A 27,300-nucleotide genomic window follows, 5' to 3' on the forward strand; every position below is an offset into this window, starting at 1 on the left:
CATGGGACTATCATAAATAAAATAATGAGAAGAAGACATAATAGAAAGAGAAGCAATTGAATTGAATAATAATAATAACTTGAAGGAATTTTAATGGAGGTTTTATGGAGGCTACAATTATAAACCCTAATTACTTAAACAATATTAAACTAAAGAAATGAGAGAGAGAGAGAGAGAGAGAGAGAGAGAGAGAGAGAGAGAGAGAGAGAGAGAGAGAGAGAGAGAGAGAGAGAGAGAGAGAGAGCCCTAATTTACAACTAAACTAAAGAGAGGAGTAGCCAAGTTTTGTTTAGCCTTAACCCTCTTTCTATAGGAGAGGGTTAGGTTTACAATTTCATGCATGAGCTTTTTAATTGTGTTTTGGGCTACTAAATCAAGCCCAAAACCTAATTACTTAAGTCCAAAAAGGGTTTCTCCAAGGGAATTTACTGCAACACCCTTTTTTCCACTTTTACTGCTCTGATTGGGTCAAGGCTTGTACCATTAGAAAGCCATTTCCGAACTAGTCGTTTTAACATATAATAGACCCAATTCTGAGTTCTGAGTCCAAAGATACGGTCTGGGGAAGTTCTGTTGACTTTTCTGCTCTTTTTCTACCCACGTTGACTTTGACTTTTCAGCTTTGACTAGGCTTTAACAAGGCTTTTTCTCCTTGAAACTTGGGCTTTAATCATATAATTTCTCTATCAAGCAATTTGACTTATTTCTCTTGCAAAAATGACGTATTTCTTCACATAATTGATTCCAAGACCTAAAATACACGTAAACACGTAAACATGACTAACTCTTATTTATTATAAACATAATCAACCTATATATAATACTATTAAGGGGTTGAAACTACAGTTTGGGGCTTTTATCAAACCAATCCCAAATAGCATTTTTCTTCTCCTCAAGCAAATATGTGAAATTAAATAAATGGCCAAAAAATGTATTCCTAACTACTCTTGTTTCGCTAAGTGCAACTGCATTGACCATATGCAATAAGGTTTTAAACCACTAAGAATTCCCTAGTGGACGAGTTATAGCCTCGTAAGAGTTTTCTAGAGAAGGTACTCACAAATTTCATTTATCCTACAACAACTATGAAATAAAAGTAATTTTTCCTAATTTCTCTCAGATATCTATACATCTAACTAGCATTTAAAAAAGGATCATCAATCTAACTCCTAAATTAATACATGCATAATAATCAAATCATCTTAAGATAAACTACTATACAATGAACTATGCTATGAAATGCAATGACAGGTCTTTTTATGAAACTTTTGTGTAGCGTGCCTAAGTAGGTTCTCACAAGGTCACGACAGATAACACTCTACACACTTACTATCGCACCAACCTATCCCTAATTGAGCTAGAGGTCTTTATTAGGCAATACAGGGCGTAGGTATTGGTTAAAGAAGGAAGGAAACGGATATTCAAAAATAGAAATATGAGAAAATAGGGTTTTCATATTATGTAACTAGAGAAAACGTCGTTCTTATTTTGCTTCTACACTTTGTTTCCATCCTTAGCCCTTTTGTTTTGGCTTTTGACTCCTTTCAATTCTATTTTTGGAGTTCTAACTTTTATTTTTCTTTCCTTTTGGAAGCTTTCTTTTCTTTTCTTTTTCTATTTCTTTTTCTTTTTCATTTTCTTTTGAAGCAACTAACTAATTTTTGTTTACATAGGCTTTTCTCTTCTCTTTTCTTCGCTCATCCTATTTCTTATACTTATCCAGATAGGTAGGCTAATTTTATTTTTTATTTTGTTTTAATGGGTAAAGGATTTGTGGTTTGTGAAAAGGCTAATGAAAGGCTCAGTGGGGCAACTAGCGGATAATTACTTATAGGTATGAATTTTTAGCTATATCGATACAAAGAGGTCCTAAATTCTCGCTTAGGATATGGTATGGTGATCAAGCAAGTAGATGTGTGATTTTTCTACTAAGAATTTACTTCTCCCTTATGTCATTACTCAAATATTTCACTCTTATGAGGCTTTTAGGCTAGATGCTCACAGGATATATATTAAGTACTCTAACCTAGGTCTCAAAAAAATACTGCCAAGTACAATCATAGATGCTCATGCAAGATGTTCGTGAAAAAATGCAATGACTATTACCTACATATTAATCTAAGTTTCAAAAATTAAATCCTAATTCAAGTACTACGTGAGATTTCTAGACTAATATCATCATGGAGAAGGGAACAATACCATTATCACTAAGTGCAAAGTATAAACTATTTTTATGATTTTATACTTTTTATATATACGACAACTAATATGTAATATACAACCTAATATATTCTTAAGCATTTACAACATGTTTCTATATCACCCCCAAACAGAATCATGCTTTGTCCCCATAGTATGGAATGAAAATAAAAGATAGAGAGTACCATAGAAATGTGCTTGTAAATGGGAGCACCTGAAAAAGAAGGTTAATATATACTAATATATATAAAGAAATAAAAACTTACACAATTCCTATATGAGTTCCTCCCGTTATGGGGATAACTTGAAATAATAAATAGCGCTTAGGACATAAGCGAACTCTAACAAAAATAAAATAATACAACACGTTCACAAACCAAGCTTGTGCCTATTGTGGCTCCTATCGGATTAGCTTATGAAATTATGTGAAATAGTGAATTTTCACAAAATTAAGGTACCTAATTACATTATGCATCAATATTTCAATATTTATATATACAATTTTAATATGTGAACGTACAACGTGCTAAAATGAAATATACCACCCCCAAACAATTATGAAACAATTCTATAACACAATTTAATTATGTAACTAACTAATTTTTATGATTTTTAACATTTTATAAAGAAAAGTGTGTAATTTGCATCCTAAAAGTGCCTAATTTTTTCAAATGTTTCTATCCCACTCCAAAACAATCGAACGTTTTATCCTCAAAGTGTAAAGAGATAAGGAAAGAATTTACCATACACGTGGCAAAAATTGGCAGTACCTATAACAGAAATATTATAAAGATGATATGATAACATGAAACACAATTAAACTGTTCCATACTAACTAACATGGACTCTACTAGAGTAAACATGACAGGTAAAGGGTGGCAAAAAAATTTAAAATGAAATACAAAAATACGCCACCCCTAAACAAAATTTGAAAACTCTTTTTAAGTTTGAATTTTTTTGGGGCCTATACTCCAGAAAGGTGGTATCTTACAAAAACTTGGGTCTTTTAAAGTCAAATTCCCGAGACTTACTAATACATATATACGTGTTCCTTACCATATATCAACAACCCAAAAAATTGGGGATCTTTCCATAAACAACTATCATAGAAAGCACCCACAAATAGAATCAAGCACCAAGATGTTGTACAATGCAACTTAGTGGAATGAGAGCGAAGCCTGATAGACCTAGAACGTAACCGAGCATGCACCTTCTTCTTCTTCTTTGAACGAAAGGATGGTTGTGGAAAATACGTGGGATATGAATAAGTTTTAGAAGGATAGAATGGGAAAAATGAGAATGTGGGTTTAGCACAAAACTTATTCATGGTATAAGTATGAGATGTCTCAAATCTGAAAATGAAGGTGTCAGGTGGCTTGTCCTTGGGTATTATTTCCGTATCAGGAGGGTTTAGAAAATCATGAATCACAGGAAAAGCAAAAAGGTCAAGTACAAACTCAAGGTTCCTTTAAAAAGGTGGAAAGTGGGGGATATTTGTGATGGAAGGTGAATGAGTGATATGATGATGTGAGGTGGGTGAATGGTGCTCAACTAGTGTTCTCAGTTCTAGATTATTAAAAGTCTTGAGATATGCAAGACATTCCTCAATAGGTGGGTCAGAACAATCAGTGGGATAGAGATTGAAAAATTCTTCTTCTGTCATGACATCGAGGGATGAATGGATGTCAATAGGAGGGAACTCGTGAGGTGGTAAAAAAGGGTTACAAAAGAGTCGAAGGAAATCTCCCTTGATTTCATCTACGCCTAGGGAGTCAAAATTGTGATCTTTGTCCTCTTCCATAAGAGGGGTATCTACTAGTGTGGGGACAAAAGCATCTGCTGTACTAATGTGAGATACAAAACTTTCAATGGACTTCACTTCTACTTCTACAGGCAAACCTAGTTGTCCCTGCTTTTGTCTAAACATGCTAACTTTCATAGAAAGATTTTCAAAAGAAAGAGTCATTGAGCCATCCCGACAATTGATTTGGGCATTGGCGGTTGCCAAGAAAGGATGCCCTAAGATGATGGGAATGGAGTCATGAGCAACTTCTGTGTCGAGAATAATGAAATCTGCTGGATAGTAAAAGTCTTGAACTTTAATGAGAATGTTTTCAACTACGCCCTAGGGGTACTTAATAGAACGATCAGTAAATTGCAAAGTCATTTTGGTTGGTTAAAGTTTTGTTAGACCTAGTTGTTTATATAAATAAAAAGGGAGTAAGTTAACACTCACCCCCAGGTCTAATAAAGCAGTTGTTATGAAGTAATCTCCCAAGGTGCATTGTATAGTAGGACGACCATGCTCCTTGTACTTAATAATTCCATTATATTCAGATAAAGAGGGATATTGTTCAGTTCAGAAGGCTTCTTTGGGTATGTTAATTTTCCTCTTTTTGGTGCACACCTCTTTTATAAACTTAGCGTGCCCAGGTAGACTTTTTATAGCATCTTGAAAAGGTAGGTTTATAGTCAGATTTTTAAACACTTCCCTAATCTCATCAAAATTCTCGTCTTTTTTAGACACAACTAGTCTTTGGGGATACGGTCGTTTATCTCTATATTTAGCATAAAGGTCAATAGGATTATTAGTTTTTGCTTTATCTTTAGCCATTTTCTATCTAGGTGTCCATATTGGAACCTTTACAGGTGTAAGATCATCAATTTCTATGGTGGTATTTAGTAAGGTTGTACCTTTTGGTTGTGGTTGGACTAGAACTTCTACAGTTGTATGGTCTTCAGTTTCTATGATAGTATTCAGAATGGTTTCATTTTTTGCTCCGTTTGCAGGAAATCTGTAAGCATAGTCACTTTGTTATCAACTACTCTACCTGAATGAAGGGTAGTGACTGCCTGTAGGTCCCCTTGGTTTATATCACCATTACAGTGAATATTGTTCACTTTGAAGGCTGTGTTTGTTGATGTAGGATTAGGCACTGCTTGACTTGGAAGCACGCCTATTTGGTTATTATTTTGGTTAGGAGACATGTTAATAACCTTTTGGCATAAAGACTGCATCATTTGATATGTTTATTGCATAATTTGATTCTAATTTTTCAACAAGGTTACTACTACTTCGTCTGTTGATGGTTTGACGGGTTGAGTGGCCATAGGAGGAGTGACCGGAACTAAGGCTTGTTGTGTGGTCATGTCTTAATGTTGATAGTTCTAGGTAATGGGCACTAAACCTCTATTCTGGTCACCTAAGTTTCCTAGTCCTTGATGCGGAATAAACTGGTTGAGTTTGTAGTGGGTCTAACATTTTGATTATTAAAACCTAGAGGTGTAGCTTGTTGTTGTGGATTATAATTAGTGTTTTGCCTCCACTGTGTGTTCGGTTTGTTATTAAAAGCATAGACATTTTCTAGCTGTGGTGGTGGTTGTTCATAGGTAAGAGGACAATAAAAGTCGGAATGTTCAAGACTAAAACAGACATTACAACGAGTAGAGTTTATGTTCATAACTAAAGTGGGTTGTTGTTGAACAGAGATGGCATCTACCTTTTTAGTGAGGGCATCGATAAGAGTTCTGATAAATGTAAAATGAATAGTTTACCTACGAAATGAACGATGAATTCAATCCGTAAGTAAACTAAAACTGCTTTTTTGAGCCTATGTTTATCAAAGCTTCTACTCTCGATGCGAATTGCACTAAGTGGAGTAGGAAGTTCGTTCCACTCCTAGTTCCCTAGCATGGATTGTTTTCTAATTCTAATTAGTCAGTCTTAAATCAATGAGAGCTTTACGAAGGGGAATTATACTACGATGCAATATGAAATTGATTATTTGAATTTAAACTACGAATGCTATGGAAATACGATTGTTTGAATCTAGATAAAGAAATTAGAGGGGAATTGAATCCACCTCGAATCCAACTTAACAACCTAGCGTAGAATGTTGTATCTCAATTCTCACGTTCTTACGGCAAGAATTTCGAGTTCTAATCCCTAGTGTTCATGGCATTCCTACCGGATACTAACTAGCATGTGAGGTCGTCCACCCATTCTCATGGCGAAACACGACCTTCTAGAGTGGAATAGATTCTACAACCAATTCTATACTAACCACTAAGTTTTCATCAAGGCTTCATCAACCCCTCTAATGGAGGTTTTAGCCTTGAGTCATCAAACTAACATTTCCCATTGAATCTAAACTAAACATAATATAAGAAATTGAGATTTACTTAATTAAACAATAATGAATCTAATTTAATGGCTGGAATGAAATAAGAACAAGAATTGAAATTAGATCTAGAATGGAAATAACCAAATTCGAAATTGACAAACTAACTATTTTATTTATCTAATCAATCAAGAACAATGATTCAAAGATTTAATCTAAAACAGGAATTGAAATGGAACTAAAACTTAATTAATTAATAAAACTAGATCTAGAATTCTATATCTTAATTTAGGTCTAACTAGCTACCATTAACTATCTAACATTAACAAAGAGTGAAGCTTTGGTTTTTATACATTCAGATCCAAAAATCATGCATGGGCTTGGAGCCATGTTTTGGGCCAGAGAATCAGGCCCAAAACCCAATTCTTTCAGTCCAAAAAGGCCTCTTCAGCTAGATTCGGCTTCAACAGACTTTTCGTCCACTTTTGCTCCTCTGATTGGGTCAAGGCTTGGACCATTGCAAAGCTCTTTCCGAGTCGGTCGTTTTGACATAAGTTAGGCCCAATTCCGAGGTCTGAGTCCAAAGATATGGCATTCGGAAGTTCTGCTGACTTTTGCTCCTTTATCTCGCTAAAGTGGCACATTTCACATTAATGGACTTTGAAGCCTGAAATGTATAAAAACACGTAATCAGTATTAACTCTTACTTATTATTCACATAATTGGTCTAACAGTATGATTATTAAGGGGTTAAAACTACAGTTTTGGGCTCTTATCAAGTTCTAAGCTCAGGATCAGGTTTAACCTTAAACATATTGGTAGCCTTAACTCTTGAATAAGAAGGAGTGGAGTGGGAAGAGTTGTTACGGGGATTAGGAGATGGTTTAAGAAGGAAGGAAATGGATATTCAAAAGGACAAGTCTGAGATAATAGAGTCTTCATATTACGTGAACTAGAGAAACCTTGTTATTTACTTTTGCTTCTACACTTTGTTTCCATCCTTAGCCATATTTTTTCTTTTTCTTTTCTTTGGCTTTTGACTCCCTTTTATTCTATTTTTGGAGTTTTTATTTATTTCTATTTTTCTTTTCTTTTCTTTTCTTTGGATGGAAACTTCTTTTCTTTTCCTCAAGCAACTAACTAATTTTTGTTTACACAGGTTTTCTCTTCTTCTTTCTTCACTCATTCTATTCTAGGACTTATTCTAGATTGGGTAAGTTGAATTTTTTTATTTTGTTTTGTTTTGTAACAGGGTAAAGGAATTGTGGTTTAAGGAAGGCTAAAGAAAGGCTCGAGGGGCGACTAAGCGGAAAATAATTCATAGGTTTGAATTTTTGGCTATATCGATCCAAAGAGGGCCTAAATTCTCGCTTAGGATATGGTTTAGTGATCAAGCAAGTGGACGTGTGATTTTCTATCCGGATTTTACTTCTCCCTCGTGTCATTTCTCAAATGTTTCGGCTTCATATAAGGCTTTTTAGGCTATATTCTCACAAGGATTTGTAGAATAAGTACTCTAGCCTAGATTTTCAGAAACTTATCGCTAACAATCATAGATACTCATGTAATATATTTATAGATAGATGTAAAGATTATTACCTATATATTAACCTAAGTTTCTAACAATTATTTCGATGCAACAGCCTTCACGGAGACTTCTAGATTATTAAGAGCATGGAGAAAGAAACAATACCAATATTCCTAAGTGTATAGCATAACTTATTTATTTATATTTTTGAATTTTTGAAATTTTAACTAGAAAACAAATGCATATTATACATATTTATATCCTAGCAGATGTCTTAATTACACGTGTTTCTATGCCCCACCCCCCCCCCCCAAACAAGAAGCATGCTTTGTCGTCAAAGCATTTAAATAAAGAGGGTAGGAAAAATACCATTGAAACGCGTGAAATTTAGAAACATCTACAAAACAAGGTTAGAACGTACTAATATAGGAAATAAAAACCGACGAACTCTATAAGAGTTCCACCCATTATGGGGTTAATGTAATTAAATTGCTTGGGACATAAGCGCACACTCAATGTAAAACTAAAACTTACCTCCACTCGCATTTGTTATTCGCCATCTTAATTCATCCTCTACTTCTATAAAGAAGTGAGGCTCCTTCAGCCCGATCTGCCATGCTATGATAATTTGCCGGGCTTCACGCCATTTATCATCTATGGTTGCTAACCTATTAAGTGCCACTTTGGTCGATGGGGTGTAGGGTGCAACCTGGTGAGGTTGTATCCGCCACCCTTGCCAAGTCATTGCACGGAAAGATCGAATAATACTATTGGTGGGTCGCACCATGTCTACCCTAATCCAATCCGTGAAACGTGTACAAAAAACAGGAAAGAAACATAGCATAATACGTGAAATTAGAACAGGCATAAGAAGGTACTTATGCCTCATGGTATGGGCTCGTGCTAAACTAGACATCAAAATTCTGGGAAGGTCATAGAACCGGCGTCCCGTGGCTAAAGCAAGGAAAAACGCGCGCAAGTGGCGCCATTCACGTAAGAAAAATGCCATTCCCTAAAATGTTTAGCATAATCCAAAACATAACAGTTCCTATGTTCATGGACAAAGGCTACCAAGTGGCAACGCGTTATAGTCCCCTTGGTCCTCAATACTGGAAAATGCCCGCCCCATAAGCCTCGTGGCAAAAACTCATAAGTGTAGACATGCATATTATCGAATCTAATAGCACCATGGGTCTTGTATCTCACGGGGCATAGCAAGTCCAAGAACAAATGCTAACAAGAACCCGGTAATTTCCATTGGTTCATCGTCAATGTTGATGGAGAACACTTGTTCTCCATCCGGTCTCTCAAAGAAAATGCAGTTATTATAAAAATAAGATGCAAGTCTTTGGAGAATAAAGTTCACCGGTCTTACCATAAGAGGTTCCTACCAACGATGTGATCACCTCAAAACCAAGCACCGTAAGTAGTGCTTTGGAACAAATCTTCAAAAGACTGTTCCAGTATTATTATAGGAGATGTCATCTCAAAACTACGCCTGGAATACCTGCAAAACAACGGGCACAACTTCGCAGAAAAACTGGAATTTTTCTGGTCCCACGGAAGTCAGCATGAAAGGCCAACTAGGGCGAAGTCGCTCTTTGTATTTTGGAATTCCAGTGTTTGAGCTGAAGTCGCGCTTTGACTTAAGCGGCGGGCGACTCGAAAGCAAAATTTTCGCCGAAGAAGTGTAGCGCTGGCTTCTCCTGGCGCTGGCGCCTGCCTCTGTTGATTTGCGAAAATGGAGACGAAACGTGGGAATCGCGGGTGTGAAGGGTGCGTGATGGAAGTTAGATGTAGTGTGAGTTGTGAGTGTAGAATGTATGAAGTTTATATAGGTTTTAAGTTGCTAAAACGGATCGGGAAGTTGCCAAAAAGTATTAACGGCAGTTTCCGAAAATCCTTAAATTTCCAAACCCGAAAACGGAAACAACTCATTTCCTTGATTCTAATTCAAACCCAGTATCTTTTAGGTTGATTTTATGATTGAATGTACCTATTTAATCTAGATTTCATCCTACAATGATTCTCAATCATAGATATGCCTAAACGGCCATAATTTCACCTTACTCCGCAATAAATTCTAACACTAGGGTTATATAAAAATAAAGCTTGAATTGATAAAACCACCCCCAAACAAGTTGGGAAGGTGGGATCAATATGAAACAACCACACATACTGAAAATAAACCCTTATATTAAAATTTTCATTCGGAGTACCTTTCACTACACATTCAAATTACGAAAATAAAAGTTACATTACAATAAAAACAACAAAAATAAATAAAATAACAACCACTATCAATCCTCACTCTCTCTAAACACCTCGCCACCGTGGCGGAGGGCACACTCTCTAGTGGTGGCTCACGGGGTCAGAAGGTCAGGTAGCAGTCGTCCTCCTTCGCCGACGGCTCGCCATGCCTCGAAGTTGTGTCCTCGAGCGAGTCCAGATGAGGTGGGAAGCGTGCAAGCATATCCACTCTAAACCGGGGCTGGCTTCCATCTCAGCCCCGCCTGTTCCCATCTCATCCTCTCTCTCGGGTGCGGATCTCGGTTGTGATGAATAGTCGCCTGTCGAGTCCGGAGGTCTCCTGACAGATAGTGTTTAGTGAACGATGCCCCTATGAAGCACAGCCATGCATTCCCGCATCGACCAACCACTCCGGAAGGAATCCGTTATCAAAGCAAGTCATGTCCCTCCTCATCCTCCTCGAATCATCCTCATCCTCCTCCCTCTATCTCATCCCGTTCCCTATCCAGCGGGCAATGTCCAGTTGTTGGTGGACACACTCCCCTATAGATACGCGGGTTCGGTGCGGGGTAATGTAAATCCTATCGACGGCCGGAGTGCTTTCATCTTGAAGATTATCTTGGTAATTAACACGGGAAGAGGTGCCAAAGACTTTCTGACCCCCTAATCATGCTCGGCAAAACTCCAAGATACTGAAATCGTACTTACGCTCTGGAGTACCCATAAGATGTGGAGGCAGGGCAGACCGATGTCACCGACCTTGTCCTTCCCTAGGACATCCGACCAATCCATCGAGATGTAGCCCAATTTGGTTGGTCACGAGGGATGCCCTGGCGAACACAATGGGAGTTTGTATTGTAGCTCCCATTGATGACGATCCACGCCCATCAAAGGCTCTACCCGTCAAACTGGGGCTCCCCGTAAAGTGGCATCGGATGGATTCTAGGGCGGAATGCCTAGAATCTCAACCAACGATCGAGAGTCAACTCCTTCCTCTTCTTCCTTACCAACACAAAATCCTACTCCCTCCAACTCCCCGGTGTTGTAGAACCGTCGGACCAAGTCTTCGTGGTAGAAGGCTCGGTCGAAAGTACCATAAACTACTCCAGTCTCTACTAGCCATTTCGTCACCGAAAAAGCGGTAGCGAAGTGGTCGGCGATGAAAACTTGTTCGGTAAAATTCGGCGTTGTTGAGCCATCTAGTGTTTGGAATGGGTGAGGGTTGAAATGTGATGTGGTGGTGGGATTTTAATAGGCCGGTTGAAGCAACAGTGGTGGTGGTGGTGGGTGGTGGCACAGTTTGAATTTCGAATTTTTCGGGTGGTTTTGGTGGTTTGAATTGGTGGTGTTTGTGGTGGGTGGAGTTTGGAGTCGATTTGGGTTGGGATTTGATTTTGGGCGTGGGTTTATTGTATTTTCTTTTTAATTTTTATTTTGTTTTAGGTTTTGGTTTAAGCTTTGCGTTAATGGCGGAATGGAGGAAGAAGAAAGCTGAACCTGTTCGTGGAGGTAAGGGGGTGTCGCTCGTGTCAGGCTGCGGGTTGGGCCCAAGCCCAAAATCGAAATTTTGATTTTTGATTTTTTTTCAATTTTTCGCGAACTTCAAATCAAAATTGTCGCCGCGTTACGGTCCGATTTTTCTTGAATGAGATATGGAAATGATTAGGAGAGAATTTCCTATCCAATGATCCATAAAACACTCTATTCGACTTCAGATGACATATGAGATAGTGGAAAACGCCGAAGGCGTGCATGACGTAAGTTATGCTTAACGAATGAACTCTAAATTAATAGATTATGTCAATCCAAATCGTAATACAATAAAACGGCCTAAGCAACTCTAATGGGACATAAAACATTTTAGTACGGAAACACGAACACCCCACCCGCAAACAAATTTTTTACAACGAAGCTTAGAAAATTTGTTTTTAGCAGATAAAGTCAGATTCCCGAGACTTCCTAGATTACTATGTGTATTTTTTTTTTTTTTTTAATTTTATTTTTAGAAGGAAAAACAATAAGCAATAAAGATATAATTCACACCATAGAGAAACATGACTCAAAAATCCAAGAAAAACATGCAAGAGTGGAAAACGTGAACTATGTGAACTGTGGACTTAGGATCCGTACTTGACCACACACTCCATAGGGAGGCCCGGTTACCTTAATGGTGCACTCACCAATATATTAAAGTGAAAGGAAGTGCACCAAACACAGAAATTGAGTCGTTTATAGTCAGATACTCGAGACTTTATCTAAAACATATGTATGAACATGCAGTTGATCATATATCAACAACCGAAATAGTTGTGGATCATTCCATAAATAAATATCACAAAAAACATATCCAAACACAATCAAGCACCAAGATTTCCTACGACGCAGCCTAGTGGAATGAAAACGAAGTCGGATAACCCTCTTACTTAACCTAGCATGCAGCTTCTTTTTCATTTTTGAATGAGTGGGTGTTCTATTAAATAAGTGTGGAAAAGTGAATGGTTGTGGAGAATATGGTGGATATGGATAAGTTGTAGAAAGACAACCCTGCATACCAATGAGGATGTGGTTTTAGCACCGAACTCATTCATGTGTGTGTGTAGGGACCATCTCAATTCTGAAAATGAAGGTGTCAAATAGTTTGTCCTTTTGAAGTATCCGTTTGTTAGGAGGATTTAAAAATTATGAAGCATAGGAGAAACAAAAGGATCGAGTGCAAACTTCGAGATTCCTTTGAAAGGGTGGAAGGAGGGGAGTCGAGGTGGATGTTGTGCAAGTTAGTTCTTGATAGGGTGAATTGTCACCTACCAAGAAGAAACTCATCAATTCCTCATCTAGATTGGTCATATCCACATTACTATGGTAGTCCTCTACATCTTGAGAAAGTCATCTATCCCGCCCCTCATCAATAATATGTGTATCGACTAGTGTAGGAATGAAGATGTTGAGTCGACTTTCCAAAGGAAAGAATTTTGGGCATATGATTATCGAGGAACGTGTTGTTGAAATAATCTCGAAAGCAACGCTTTCGATCATGCTAACCTCTCCATCCATAGGCTAATCGGGTAATCTGTGTCCTTGTTTTAAAAACATTGACTTCAACGACAAGAGAAGATGGCCAAAAGACATGGACATTGAACCATCACGGCAATTAATGAGCGCATTGGCGGTTGCCCGGGGAAAGGACGCCCTAAAATGATCGGGACAGAGTCGTTAGCGACTTCTGTATCGAGGACTACAAAATCAGCCGGATAGTAGAAATCCCGAACTTTTACCAAAGACATTTTCGACTACACCTTTAGGATACTTAATAGACCGATCACCTAATTGCAACGCCATTTTAGTGGGTTGCATCTTGTCTAGACCTATTTGTCTATACAAATAAAATGGGAGTAAGTTAACACTAGCCCCTGTGTCTAATAACTTGTGGTCGCCGGATAGGAATCTCCTAAGGTGCATCAGAGACAAGAGGGGCGACCGTGGTCCTTGTACTTAACAATTACATTATGTTCAGATAAGGTTGGGAATTGTTCTGTTAAAAAGGCGTCTTTTGGTATATTTGTCTTACGCCTAGTAGTACACAATTCCTTAAGAAACTTAGCATGGTGTGGTAGCTTTTTAATAGCTTCGAGGAAGGGAAGGTTTATAGTTAGATTCTTGAAAACGTCCCTTATCTCCTCGTAATTTGTATCCCTAGTTAACATGGCTAATTTTTGTGGAAACGGTGATTTCGTCTATATTTAGCAATGGTATCACCGGATGTTTAACCGTATTTCTCGCTTTTCTTAGGTTGTGTTGTGGCTGGTACCTCTCTACGATTGGTAGGCTCTTTGGTTTCTATTTGGGTATCTAGTAAAATAAAGGTGTTGGGGCTACTACTATAGGCATAGTTACTTTTGTTATCAACCACTCGCTTTAACGGAGAGTGGTGATGGCATTTATCTCACCTACATTTTCATATTCATTACTAGTATTATCGGTTACCTCAAAGGTGTGTTTGTTGTTTTAGAATTAGGTATTATGTGTGACTGGCAACACACCTTTGGTTTGGGCTTTATCTTGAGCCAACTGTTGGGTTAAATTATTAACGGATTGTAGAAGCTGTTGGTTAGATTGAGCCATGGTTTGGAAAAGTTTTTGGCTCACTTGTATGAAGGTGTCAAGGCGATCCGGTTGTGTGGGTGTAGTAGTCACGGGTGGTGTGACTGGAACTATTTCACGCGGAATTATTTATGGGTGGATTTTGATAATTATTATTGACCAGAACGATACCTCTATTAGCATTATAATTATTATAATTACCTTGACCTTGTGCTTGACCTTGTCGAGGTTGCACTTGGTTGTTATAATTATTAAAATTACCCTGACCCTGTCCTTGTCGTGGTGGAGCTTGGTTAAAGCTGTGCGTGGGCCTAACATATTGATTATTGTACTCTTGAGGTGTGACTTGTTGGTTATTTCTCCAACCGGAGTTGGGATTTTGTCTCCAAGGGCTTAGGTTCACTATTAATGGAACAAGCCCTGTTCATAGGCTATAGACGATGGGAGTCGGGATGCTCGGGACTCCAAGAAACTACATGGGTTTGAATTTACATTCATGACGGGATAGGCTTTTGTTGTACAGAAATGGCCTCTACCTTTTTAGTGAGTGATTCGATTAGAGTTTTAAGCTCGGAATAGTGTTTAATTTCGAACATACCGTGGCCTTAAACTGTATTAGTAGAACTAGCGGAGCGGGAGTAATCGTCACTACCCCAATTATTATTTTAGTTTTAGTTTGGTCCTCTAAAATTTATAAGCCTCCTAGGCTCCTTTACTTAAGAAACTACCCCATTCATTATGTCAAGGACTTCTTTATGGTGATGTTGAAGTCCTTTGAAAAAGGCACGAACTAACGTGTCTTTTGCTAGGTTATGGTGTGGACACTCTATAAGCGGATCGGGTGAAACGATTCCAAGCCTCGAAAATGATTCATGAGGATTTTGTCGAAAGAAATGAATCTTGGAAAGCATCTCATCCGTCTTTAGGGGTGGGTAAAAATGTTCCATAACAATTTGAACAAGTTTAGCCCACGAGTCCAATTAGTAGCAGGGCGGTTAACCAAGGCCTTTATCGGGCTAAAGGAAAGGGAATACCCCTTAATTTAATTTGTTCCGCACCAACCGTAGGATGGTGGAATGTTGTTAGGACTTGTTCAATCCTACGTAATGCCGATAAGGTTTTTCATGGTCTAAACCATGAAAAGCGGGTAACAAATTAAAATATTTGGAGGATTTCAAATCCCATTTGGTCCGCTAGAGCGATGCAAGATTTGGGGCTATCGCTCAAAGGCTTTGTAGAAGTCCGAGAGAGAGGAGTCTCTCTTTCTTCCCCATTATATCGGTGGTGTGTGTGAAATAGTAGCTAGAGGTGTAGTGTGTGGTATACTAGATAGACTTGTTTGTTCTTTGTTGTTGTGTATTTACATTAAGTGCTTTTGTTCGACCGGACCTTAATCTCATGCAAGACTAAGTCGAGCTTAACTAAACATGCAACACTCAAACAATTACGATATACTAGTATAAACCTCTAACGAGGAGATGCGAGGTGTGGAAGAAAGGAATACCGACAAGGTCCTTGCTCGGCTTATGAATATCGTCTTGTTTACGCTTGTTCGATGTATAGAAGCGAGGTTAGAACAACGAAAAATATGAAAGATCAAAGTTCGAATCAAACCGCCGAATTCAGGAAAATTCAGCTAAGCGTGCCTGCCCTTCTCCTTAGTCGCTAGTCGCTCGGTGTAAATTCAAATTCAGTGTTTGAGCTGGTCATTTCGATGTAAATTCAATTACAGTGTTTTTAGCTGGTCGCTTGGTATTTTGCTGCGCTCCGTGGTAGATGAAATTCCAAGTAACTTAGCGTGGTCTCCTTGAAGCGGTAGCTTCCGGTATATTTTCTCGAATTTATCAAAGTTTGAAATGGGCAACCACAAGATGAAACAACCAAGGGTGGGTGGGTTTAATGGGACTTAAAAATGACTACTTCTACAAAGAAAACAATGCTAAAGTGCAACTAAGATGGCAGCGGCGCCATTTGATAAATGTAAAATGAATAGTTTACCTACGAAATGAACGATGAATTCAATCCGTAAGTAAACTAAAACTGGGTTTTTTGAGCCTATGTTTATCAAAGCCTCTACTCTCGATGCGAATTGCACTAAGTGGAGTAGGAAGTTCGTTCCACTCCTAGTTCCCTAGCATGGATTGTTTTCTAATTCTAATTAGTCAGTCTTAAATCAATGAGAGCTTTACGAAGGGGAATTATACTACGATGCAATATGAAATTGATTATTTGAATCTAAACTACGAATGCTATGGAAATACGATTGTTTGAATCTAGATAAAGAAATTAGAGGGGAATTGAATCCACCTCGAATCCAACTTAACAACCTAGCGTAGAATGTTGTATCTCAATTCTCACGTTCTTACGGCGAGAATTTCGAGTTCTAATCCCTAGTGTTCATGACATTCCTACCGGATACTAACTAGTATGTGAGGTCGTCCACCCATTCTCATGGCGAAACACGACCTTCTAGAGTGGAATAGATTCTACAACCAATTCTATACTAACCACTAAGTTTTCATCAAGGCTTCATCAACCCCTCTAATGGAGGTTTTAGCCTTGAGTCATCAAACTAACATTTCCCATTGAATCTAAACTAAACATAATATAAGAAATTGAGATTTACTTAATTAAACAATAATGAATCTAATTTAATGGTACGGAATGAAATAAGAACAAGAATTGAAATTAGATCTAGAATGGAAATAACCAAATTAGAAATTGACAAACTAACTATTTTATTTATCTAATCAATCAAGAACAATGATTCAAAGATTTAATCTAAAACAGGAATTGAAATGGAACTAAAACTTAATTAATTAATAAAACTAGATCTAGAATTCTATATCTTAATTTAGGTCTAACTAGCTACCATTAACTATCTACCATTAACAAAGAGTGAAGCTTTGGTTTTTATACATTCAGATCCAAAAATCGTGCATGGGCTTGGAGCCATGTTTTGGGCCTGATTCAGTCCAAAACCCAATTCTTTCAGTCCAAAAAGGCCTCTTCAGCTAGATTCGGCTTCAACAGACTTTTCGTCCACTTCTGCTCCTCTGATTGGGTTAAGGCTTAGACCATTGCAAAGCTCTTTCCGAGCCGGTCGTTTTGACATAAGGTAGGCCCAATTCGAGTGGTCTGAGTCCAAAGATATTGCATTCGAAGTTCTCACGACTTTTTGCTCCTTTATCTCGCTAAAAGTGGCACATTTCTGCACATAATGGACTTTGAAGCCCGAAATGTATAAAACACGTAATGTCAGTATTAACTCTTACTTATTATTCACATAATTGGTCTAACAGTATGATTATTAAGGGGTTAAAACTACAGTTTTGGGCTCTTATCAAGTTCTAAGCTCAGGATCAGGTTTAACCTTAAACATATTGGTAGCCTTAACTCTTGAATAAGAAGGAGTGGAGTGGGAAGAGTTGTTACCTCCCCAATTGTTGTTTCTCTTAGATTGATCTTCTAAGAATTTATAAGCCTCCAAGGCTACTTTAATAAGAAAACTACCCCCATTCATGATATCTAGAACCTCTTTATGATGATGTGAAATGCCCTTGAAAAATGTGCTGACAAGCATGTCTTTCGCAAGGTTATGATGCGGGCATTCAATGAGAAGATCAGTAAAACGATTCTAGGCCTCTTGTAGTGGCCGAATGGAAAGTGGACTGGGTCAACGGTGAAGTATTTGGAATGCAGCTTAACAATTAAACTCGAGGAGTAGAGGATCGTTGCCGCGGAAAGCCATACCGCGGACGTGGAATGTGTATGGAAAGAAGGAGGACCGAGGGATTGGAGGACAAATGGACGACCAAGATGAATGGAGAAGGGGTATATAGAGAAAGAGATAGGAGGAAAAGGGGAGGCCGTATTAGAGAGAAAGGGAGAGGAAAGAAAAAGATACCTAGAGAGAAAAGTGAGAGGAGTGTGATACAACATTTGGCACCGTCTGTGGGGAGAGATCGAAACAAATAGAGAAATGTCAACAAGGGTGAAGAGAGGAGTAAGAAGACCGAGAAAGGTAGTCATTACCGAGGAGGAGGTGGAGTCTGTAAGGAGCTACAGGGGGGAACAAGGCGGGGAGGAGACCACAACGTTAGTTTCAGAGGGAACGAGGCTGTTGCATGAGGAAATAGCAAGATTGAGGGAAGAGAACGAAGGCCTTCAGAGGGAGAAGGAGACCATAGAGGAATATGAGAGAGAGGCGTAGGAGTCGGAGAAAGAGGAGGAGGGGAGGCCGAACATGGCGGATAATGCGGTGGCCGGACTCACAAATGAGCAAGTTAGGGAAATGATTGCCAGTGACCTGAAGGCAAATCTGGAGTAAGCCAAGGGCGTAGGTGGACCAGCGAACCAAGTGGTGGCGGGGCTTAATCGCAACCTATTGGCGGATACAATTTGGAAGTCTGAGGTTCCAAAGAGGTTCAACTAGCCCAGATTTGAGAGGTATGACGGGAAGGGAGATCTAGTTGATCACATCCATCACTTTTGATAGCAGATGTCATTGTGGCAAGAACCACGGTATAATGGGCTGCGATGCATGATGGTCCCCGCAAGCTTAAAGGGGAGGGCATTTGATTGGATTTATCGGTTGCCATCGAAGAGTATAAACAATTTCAGGAGTTAGAGCAAGCTTTCATAGAGCACTTTATACATCATAAAAGATGGGTAGTAGATATCGCGACTTTATTCAATGTAAGACAGAGATCTGCAGAGTTAGTGAGGAATTTCTTGTGCATATTCAAGGCAGAGACAATGAAGGTGGAGAACTTGGATGAAAGAACTGCAATGATAACGTTTGAACGCGGGTTACGCTCGGGAACAACGGTACATGAGTCCGTCGCCAAGAATGAGATCACAACATTGCAGGATCTATCCCCGAGGGTGGAGAAATATATAAGGTACGTGGACACTATGCAGAAAGAAAGGCTGGAGAAAGCAATATTATCATTGGAAAGAAGCGAGGATCGCCAGAGATATGAGGCATCGGACAGGGGAAGCAGTGGGTATCGTGGGTACTCATCACGGCTCGGAAGGGGCAGAGAGGAAGTCAGGATGGAGAACATGGAGCGAAAAGCTCATCGGGAAGTGGAACAGGCACTGTTGAACAGGCCGCAGAGTGAGATATTGCTGCTGATTAAGAATTTGCAGGGGTGTGAAGGGCTGCGAAACAAGCCAGCGGAAATGCAAGGTAAACCTTATTGTGACTACCATCAAATACATAACCATGAGACGAATGACTGTTACGTGCTGAGGTGGTTAATACATAAGATGATAGGGAAGGGATTGCTGAAGGAGTTTACAACGGGGAATGAGAAAGAGGAGCAAGTGCCAAATTAGGGGAGGATACTGGGAACGATCAACGTAATTTTCAGTGGAGAAGTATTGAGTCACAATGCCCACCGAGATAAGATAAGACGAACCGTGAGAATCCAACAAGTCAACGAGGCATCAGGACATTCATGGCCAGCACCATGGTCTGCGAATGGAAGGGAGAGCATAGTGTTTACTGATATGGACCTTAAGGTGGTCAACTCCCCGCACGAGGACGCATTGGTAATCACAGTGGAGATGGGTAATTACATGGTGGATTTGTTGTTCAGAGGGAGGATGGAGGAGATGCAGATAGATAAGGAACAGTTGAGACCCTCGCAGACAAATTTGTATGAGTTCAATGGAAGCATGAATGAGCCTCTAGTTGAGCTGTTGCTCCCTATTACAATGGGACCGGTGACAGTGTTCTTTCGATTCAAGGTGGCTGACACTGATTCGCAGTACAATGCCATTTTAGGGAGGTGGTGGATTCATGAGATGAAGGAGTTACCATCCATTTACTACCAAGTGATCCGGTTTCCCACCCCAACCGGGATGTATGAGGTCTGCAGCGATCAAGTGATGGCGAAGAATAGTCATTAGGGGACAGTGAAGAGGTTGGTCTTAGGGGTAGAAGGAGAAACCTCAAACCCTAGGAAGAGGCAAGCATAGCAATTACAGTGTGCCTCTGTGGAGGGGGAGGTGGAGGCAGCGGTGGGACCAAAGACCCTCGATGAGATCGAAATAGTAAATTTAGGGACGGGGGAGGTAGAGAAGTTTACGTCAGTAGGGTCCAGTTTGCCTGATGAGTGGAAGAGTAAATTGGTACAATTCTTGTCTGAAAATAAGGATGTCTTTGCTTGGGTAATTAAGGATATCACTGGATTAGACCCAAGTTTCGCATGCCTTCATTTTCACATAAGGGAAGATGCTAAGCCGGTGAGACAAAAGATGCGAAGTGTTAGGCCGAAGTACGCCGAGGGAATTCGCGAGGATGTCGTAAGGTTGAGAGGAGCTAAGATAATACGAGAAGTGGAATTCACGGATTGGTTGTCTAATGTTGTTGCGGTACCGAAAAATAATGGCAAGGTCCGTATATGCGTCAATTTTATAGGTGTGAACTCAGAGTGTCCTAAAGGCATTTACCCCATGCCGCGCGTAGATGAATTGGTGGATAGGATGGCAGGATTCAAAATATTCTCCTTCATGGACACATCGATGGGATACAATCAAGTCGGGATGTACGGACCAGATCAGGAGAAGACGGCCTTTGTGGTGGAAGGTGGTACATATTGTTATACGAGGATACCGTTTGGTTTGAAAAATGTCGGGGCCACCTTCCAGCGATTAGGGGAGAAAATGTTTGAGAACAAGATCCAAAGGGGAATTGAAATATACATAGATGATATGGTGGAGAAGAGTATGTCAGAGGAGGAGCACTTAGAGGGTCTGAGGGAGACATTCACAATACTATGAATGCATAATTTAAAGCTCAATCCGGAGAAGTGTACGTTTGGAGTAACCACAAGAAAGTTTTTGGGATATATTGTTACTTACCGAGGAATAGAAGCTAACCCCGAACAAATAAGATCCTTGGTGGAGATGCCTTCGCCATAGAACATCAAAGAGGTACAACGCCTTGCGAGAAAGGTCGCGGCCTTAAACAGATTCATTACAAAATCATCAGGGAAGTGTAGGCTGTTGTATCGATTGCTAAAGAGTACTCTAGATTTCTTGTGGACAACAGAATGCGAGAAGGCGCTTCAGGAGTTGAAAAGTTATTTGGGCATGACACCTTTGCTGTCGTGGCTAGAACAAGGTGAGAAATTATACTTGTATATGGGGGTCACAGAGTATGCGGTTAGCTCAGTCCTCATCTGGGTCATTGACAAGGTAGATAAACCGGTTTATTTCTAGAGCAGAATATTGAAGCGTTGAAATATGCTTTGGCATTGATATTCTCGGCCTTGAAGTTGAAACCCTATTTCGAAGCACTCTTAGTGGTGGTGGTAACAAATTTGCCCTTAAACACAAGCGTTGAAGGCAGAGAAGTCAGGAAGAATGTTAAAATGGGTCGTGATGCTGAGTTTTTATGAGATCCAATATCAGATCAGGACCGCAGAGAAGGCACAGGCGGTGGCAAAATTTCTGGCAGAGTTCCTAGCAGAGGATACCACTTGGGGGGAAGAGATGGTCATGGAGCCTGAAAGGAATCTTGAGCAGGGCCTAGGACAAAAGAAACAGGTGGAGGGTGTTTGCAAATAGGTCTACGATGGATGCATGCAGTGGAATAGGGGTCGTGTTAGTTACCCCAGATAACAACAGAATAGAACTAACCATGAAACTAGGATTCATGACATCTAATAATGAATCGGAGTATGAGGCGGTGATAGTGGGTTTGAGAATGGCTGAGGATTTGGGGGTAAATGAGCTGATGATGTACTCGAATTCGAATCTAGTTGTATGTCAAGCGAATGGAGGGTTCGACGCACGGTGCCCACGAATGGCAAGGTATTTGGAGGAGTTAAATAAAAGATCCACTAGGTTTGCAAAGATCAAGTTCATATATTTGGGCCGCGGTGAAAAAAGGTATGCTGACATACTAGCCTACGTAGCCGCGGTAATACCTGGATCTGAGGAGAGAACGATAAAAGTAAGAAGGTTGGAGAAACTGAGCACGGAGGAGGCGACAGAGGTATGCCAGACTGTGAAAGAGGATGAAGGTTGGATGGACTCCATCAAGAGCTATTTGTCTGGAAAAGAGGTAACAGATAAGAAAGAAAAAAGAAGGTTAGAATAGACTTGTTAGAGGTACATTCTGCTAGAGGGAGACCTGTATCGAAAGAACTTCAATGGACCATTGTTGAAATGTCTCAGGCTACGGTTGGCACTAGAAGTGCTGGTAGAGTTACATGGGGGAGATTGTGGGAGCCATTTAGCGGGAAGGACCATGGCACACCGACTGTTAACACAGGGTTAATTTTGGCCCCATATGAAGAGAGACGCTGTGAAATTTGCTAAGAGATGTGATAAGTGTTAGAGGTTCTCTCGATTGATCTTTGCGCCCGCTGAACCGTTGCATAATGTGTCTAGCCAGTGGCCATTCGCCATGTGGGCGATGGACATAGTAGGTCAGCTGCCCATGGCCAGCGATAAGAGGAGATTAATGCTCGCCACCACTGATTATTTCACCAAATGGATAGAGGTGGTCCCCTTGTAGCAGGTGAAGGAGGCACAGGTGATTAAGTTCTTATAGAAAAACATCATATGTCAGTTTGGGCTACTTTATGCTTTCATCGCAGACAATGGAATCCAGTTCATAAGAGCAAAGGTGCAAGAGTTCTTGCAAGCGTACAAGGTTAAACAAGGGTTCTCGGCCCCCTACAATCTCGAGGGCAACAGACAGGAGAAATCTTCTAATAAAATCATAATGAATGACCTCAAAAGGAAGTTGGAGGATAAGAAGGGGCGTGGGCCGACGAACTGAATCATGTCCTCTAGGCTTACCAAACCACACCTCAGACGACCACCCGAGAGACTCCGTTTTCCCTTGCGTATGGCATTGAGGCCGTGATCCTGTCGGAGATGGTGGCTTCTACAACAAGAACGAAGTCTGTGGAGGAAGGTTTGAATTGGGGAATATTGGCAAAGGATTTGAATTTGGCCGAGGAAAGAAGGGATTCCGCCCGTATTAGATTGGAAGCTGGGGCCAAATTAGGAGGGGCCCTACACAGTGGTGGACGTGGGAGGTGCAGGCACTTACAAGCTACGAACTGTGGGGGGAAAATTAATAGAGAAATCGTGGAATGTGAGAATGTTAAAAAAAATTTACACTTGAATGTAATGGAGATCTAGAGCAAGAGATTGGAGTTGTGTGTAAATATATAATACAACGACACTTTTGAGAAGGGAATATCAACTGTAACGAAAGGTTTCCAAAATCAAACTTGAGAAAGCAGGGGGAATGAGCCCTTCGTGGAGAAGAAGTCTGAATCCGACTTGGGGCAAGATGAGTTGCCCCAACAGGCTACATGGCCTAATAGAGCCCACGGAGTAGGATGAGCCCTTTGCGGATGAGAATTACGAGGCACACATTGGGGCAAAGAGAGTTGCCCTAGCGAGTTGCAAAGAGAAGGGAATCTCAACGATAATGAAAGGTTTCCAAAATCAAACTTGAGACAGTGGGGGGGTTGAGCCCTTCGTGGAAGATAAGAGCCCAAAACTATAGTTTTAACCCCTTAATAATCATACTGTTAGACCAATTATGTGAATAATAAGTAAGAGTTAATCCGATTACGTGTTTTTATGCATTTCGGGCTTCAAAGTCCATTATGTGCGAAATGTGCCACTTTAGCGAGATAAAGGAGCAAAAGTCAGCAGAACTTTCGAATGCCATATCTTTGGACTCAGACCTCGGATTGAGGCCTACCTTATGTCAAAACGACCGGCTCGGAAAGAGCTTTGCAATGGTCCAAGGCTTGACCCAATCAGCGGAGCAGAAGTGGACGAAAAGTCTATGGAAGCCAACTGCAGCTGAAGAGGCCTTTTTGGACTGAAAGAATTGGGTTTTGGGCCTGATTCTCTGGCCCAAAACATGGCTCCAAGCCCATGCACGATTTTTGGATCTGGATGTATAAAAACAAAAGCTTGACTCAGTGTTAATGGCAGTCAGGGGCAGTTAGGTTAGGTAGATAGGTTAGAATAGAAAGTAGCCATTAAAATAGCTTCTAGATCTAGATTTAATTGTTTTATTTAATTAGTTTCAAATCCTTTATTAGATTAAACCTTTGAATCTTGTTCTTCATTTAATTAGATCAATAAAGTAGTATTTTTTATCAATTTCGATTTTGTCATTTCCATTTCTAGATCTAATTTCAATTCTTGTTCTTATTTCATTTTAGTCATTAATTTAGATTTCATTATTGTTTAAATTAGTAAATTTCAATGCTTTATATTATGTTTAGTTTTAATCTAAATGGGAATGATTGCGGAATGATTCAAGGCTAAACTCCATTAGAGGGGGTTGAGAAGCCTTGATGAAAGCTTGATCCCGTTTATCGTAGAGTCGTCGTAATTTCTATTCCACGCCAGAAATAATTAGTTCACCATGAGAATGGGTTTAATTGTTCACATGCTAGTTATAAATTGGTAGAAATGCCATGTGTAATTAGGGATTAGGAAGAACCGATTGTTCTGCGTGGCAGTTCAATTCGGATTCTGACGATTTCGTCGTTAGTGGATTAAGTTGAGTTAAGGTGGAATCAATCCCCCTCTAACTCCTTATCATCGAATCAACGTAGCATTCCCTTAGTTGTCGATAATCGACTAGTTGCATTTTCGTGGGTAGTTGCATCGTAGTCTAGTTAAGTAATTCAGTAAATCTCTCATTGACTTAAGACTGATTTCTTAGACTTAGAAAACAATTCATGCTAGGGAACTAGGAGTGGAACGAACTTCCTACTCCACTTAGTGCAATTCGCATCGAGAGTAGAATATTTGATAATTGAGACAGTAAAAGTTTAGTTTTAGTTTACTTACGGATTGGATTCATCGTTCATTTCGTAGGTAGACTATACATTTCTTCAGTTATCAAATGGCGCCGCTGCCATCTTAGTTACACTTTAGCATTGTTTTCCTTGTAGAAGTAGTCATTTTTAAGTCCCATTAAACCCACCCACCCTTGTTTGTTTCATCTTGTGGTTGCCCCGATTCAGCGTTGACAAATTCCGCGAGAAAAATATTTTGGCGCCCAGGAGAGAGCGCGACCAGCGCTAAGTTCTTGGAATTTCGTCTACCAATCGAAAGCACGCTTGCAGCGCCATACCAAACCAAGCGACGCGCTCAAACACTGGAACTTCGACTTCACACTGAGCGACCACCCCATTTTGGGAGCGACGCGCCCTAAAAACACTGTAATCTGAAAATTACCGGGCCTTGGCGCATATCTGCGGCCTTGGAATTGATGTTAAAATTTCGGATTTCCACGGTTTTGATTCAAACTTTGATCTTTCATATTTTTGAGTGTTCTAACCTGCTATGCTACCTTTGAACAAAGCGTAAACAAGGCGCTTATTCATAAGCCGAAGCAAGGACCTTAATCGGTATTCCTTTCTTCCATACCTCGCATCTCCGGTTAGAGGTTTATACTAGTATATCGAATTGTTTGGAGTGTTGCATTTTAGTTAAGTTCGACTTAGTCTTGCATGAGATTAAGGTCGCCGAACAAAACACCGAACGTAAATACACAACAACATCAACAATCAAATCTATCTAGTATACCACCCACTACACCTCTAACTACTATTTCACACACACCACGATATAATGGGGAAGAAAAGAGACTCTCTCTTGGACTTCTACAAAGCCTTGGCGATAGCCCCAAATCTTGCATCGTTCTAGCAGACCAGTGAGGGGGATTTCTAGAATCCCTCCAAATATTTTTAATTTGTTACCCGTTTTTCATGGTTTAGACCATGAAAACCTTATCAACATTACATCGTAGGATTGAACAAGTCCTAACAATATTCCACCATCCTACGGTTGGTACGGAACAAATTAAATTAAGGGTATTCCCTTTCACCTTAGCCGATAAAGGCGTCTTGGTTAACTGGTTGGCGCCTAATTACTCGTGGACTCGTGGGCTAAACTTGTTTTGTTTATGGAACATTTTTACCCACCCCTAAAGACGGATGAGATGCTTTCCAAGATTCATTTCTTTTCGACAAAATCCTCATGAATCATTTTCAGAGGCTTGGAATCGTTTCACCGATCTGCTTATAGAGTGTCCACACCATAACTTAGCTTAAAAGACACGTTAGTTAAATTGCCTTTTCAAAGGACTTCAACATCACCATAAAGAAGTCCTTGACATAATGAATGGGGGTAGTTTCTTAAGCAAAGGAGCCTCGGGAGGCTTATAAATTTTAGAGGACCAAACTAAAGCGAAATAATAATTGGGGGTAGTGATGATATCCCCGGCATCCGCTAGTTCTACTAATACAGTTAAAGCTGCCGGTATGTTTGAAATTAAACACGATTCGAGCTTAAAACTCTAATCAAATCACTCACTAAAAGGTAGAGGCCATTTCGTACAACAAAAGCCTATCCCGTCATGAATGTAAATTCAAAACCCATGTAGTTTTACTGTTGGAGTCCACGAGCATCCCGACTCCCACGTCCTATAGCCTATGAACGAGGCTTGTTCCATTAATAGTGAACCCTAGCGCCCTTGGAGACAAAATCCCAACTACGGTTGGAGAAATAACCAACAAGTCACACCTCAAGGGTACAATAATCAATATGTTTATTAACGCGGCTTTAACCAAGCTCCACTCACGACAAAGAAAGGTCGGGGGTAATTTTAATAATTATAACAACCAAGTGCAACCTCAACAAGGTCAAGCACAAGGTCAAGGTAATTATAATAATTATAATGCTAATAGAGGTATCGTTAGGTCAATAATAATTATCAGAATCCACCAATAAATAATTCCGCGTGAAATAGTTCGGTCCACACCACGTGACTACTACACCCACACAACGGATCGCCTTTGACACCTTCATACAAGTGAGCCAAAAACTTTTCCAAACCATGGCTCAATCTAACCAACAGCTTCTACAATCCGTTAATAATTTAACCCAACGGTTGGCTCAAGATAAAGCCCAAACCAAAGGTGTGTTGCCAGGTCACGCAATACCTAATCCTAAAACAACAAACCACGACCTTTGAGGTAAACCGATAATACTAGTAATGAATATGAAAATGTAGGGGAGATAAATGCCATCACC

The 27,300-nt window shown here is 39.9% G+C and overlaps 2 protein-coding genes across 2 annotated transcripts; both read left to right on the forward strand.

Annotated features, from left to right (window-relative positions):
• Positions 1-19,713: 19,713 nt before the first annotated feature.
• LOC147525201 (uncharacterized) lies at positions 19,714-20,115 on the forward strand. Its single transcript, XM_086578600.1, has one exon. The coding sequence runs from the start codon at positions 19,714-19,716 to the stop codon at positions 20,113-20,115; it is 402 nt and encodes a 133-aa protein (XP_086434726.1).
• A 1,669-nt stretch (positions 20,116-21,784) lies between these two features.
• LOC147525202 (uncharacterized) lies at positions 21,785-22,533 on the forward strand. The gene is made up of 2 exons (XM_086578607.1): positions 21,785-22,276; positions 22,390-22,533. Exons 1-2 carry the CDS (start codon positions 21,785-21,787, stop codon positions 22,531-22,533), a joined length of 636 nt encoding a protein of 211 aa, XP_086434733.1.
• Positions 22,534-27,300: the final 4,767 nt, after the last annotated feature.

The sequence above is a fragment of the Coptis chinensis genome, chromosome 1, assembly GCF_015680905.1.
Source record: "Coptis chinensis isolate HL-2020 chromosome 1, ASM1568090v1, whole genome shotgun sequence".
Classification (NCBI taxonomy): domain Eukaryota; kingdom Viridiplantae; phylum Streptophyta; class Magnoliopsida; order Ranunculales; family Ranunculaceae; genus Coptis; species Coptis chinensis.

Coding starts and splice junctions, on each gene's coding strand:
- LOC147525202 (XM_086578607.1), top strand. CDS start 21,785: ATGGATGCATGCAGTGGAATAGGGGTCGTGTTAGTTACCCCAGATAAC. Junction 22,277..22,389: donor GCTATTTGTCTGGAAAAGAG/GTAACAGATAAG, acceptor GAAATGTCTCAG/GCTACGGTTGGCACTAGAAG.
- LOC147525201 (XM_086578600.1), top strand. CDS start 19,714: ATGGACCTTAAGGTGGTCAACTCCCCGCACGAGGACGCATTGGTAATC.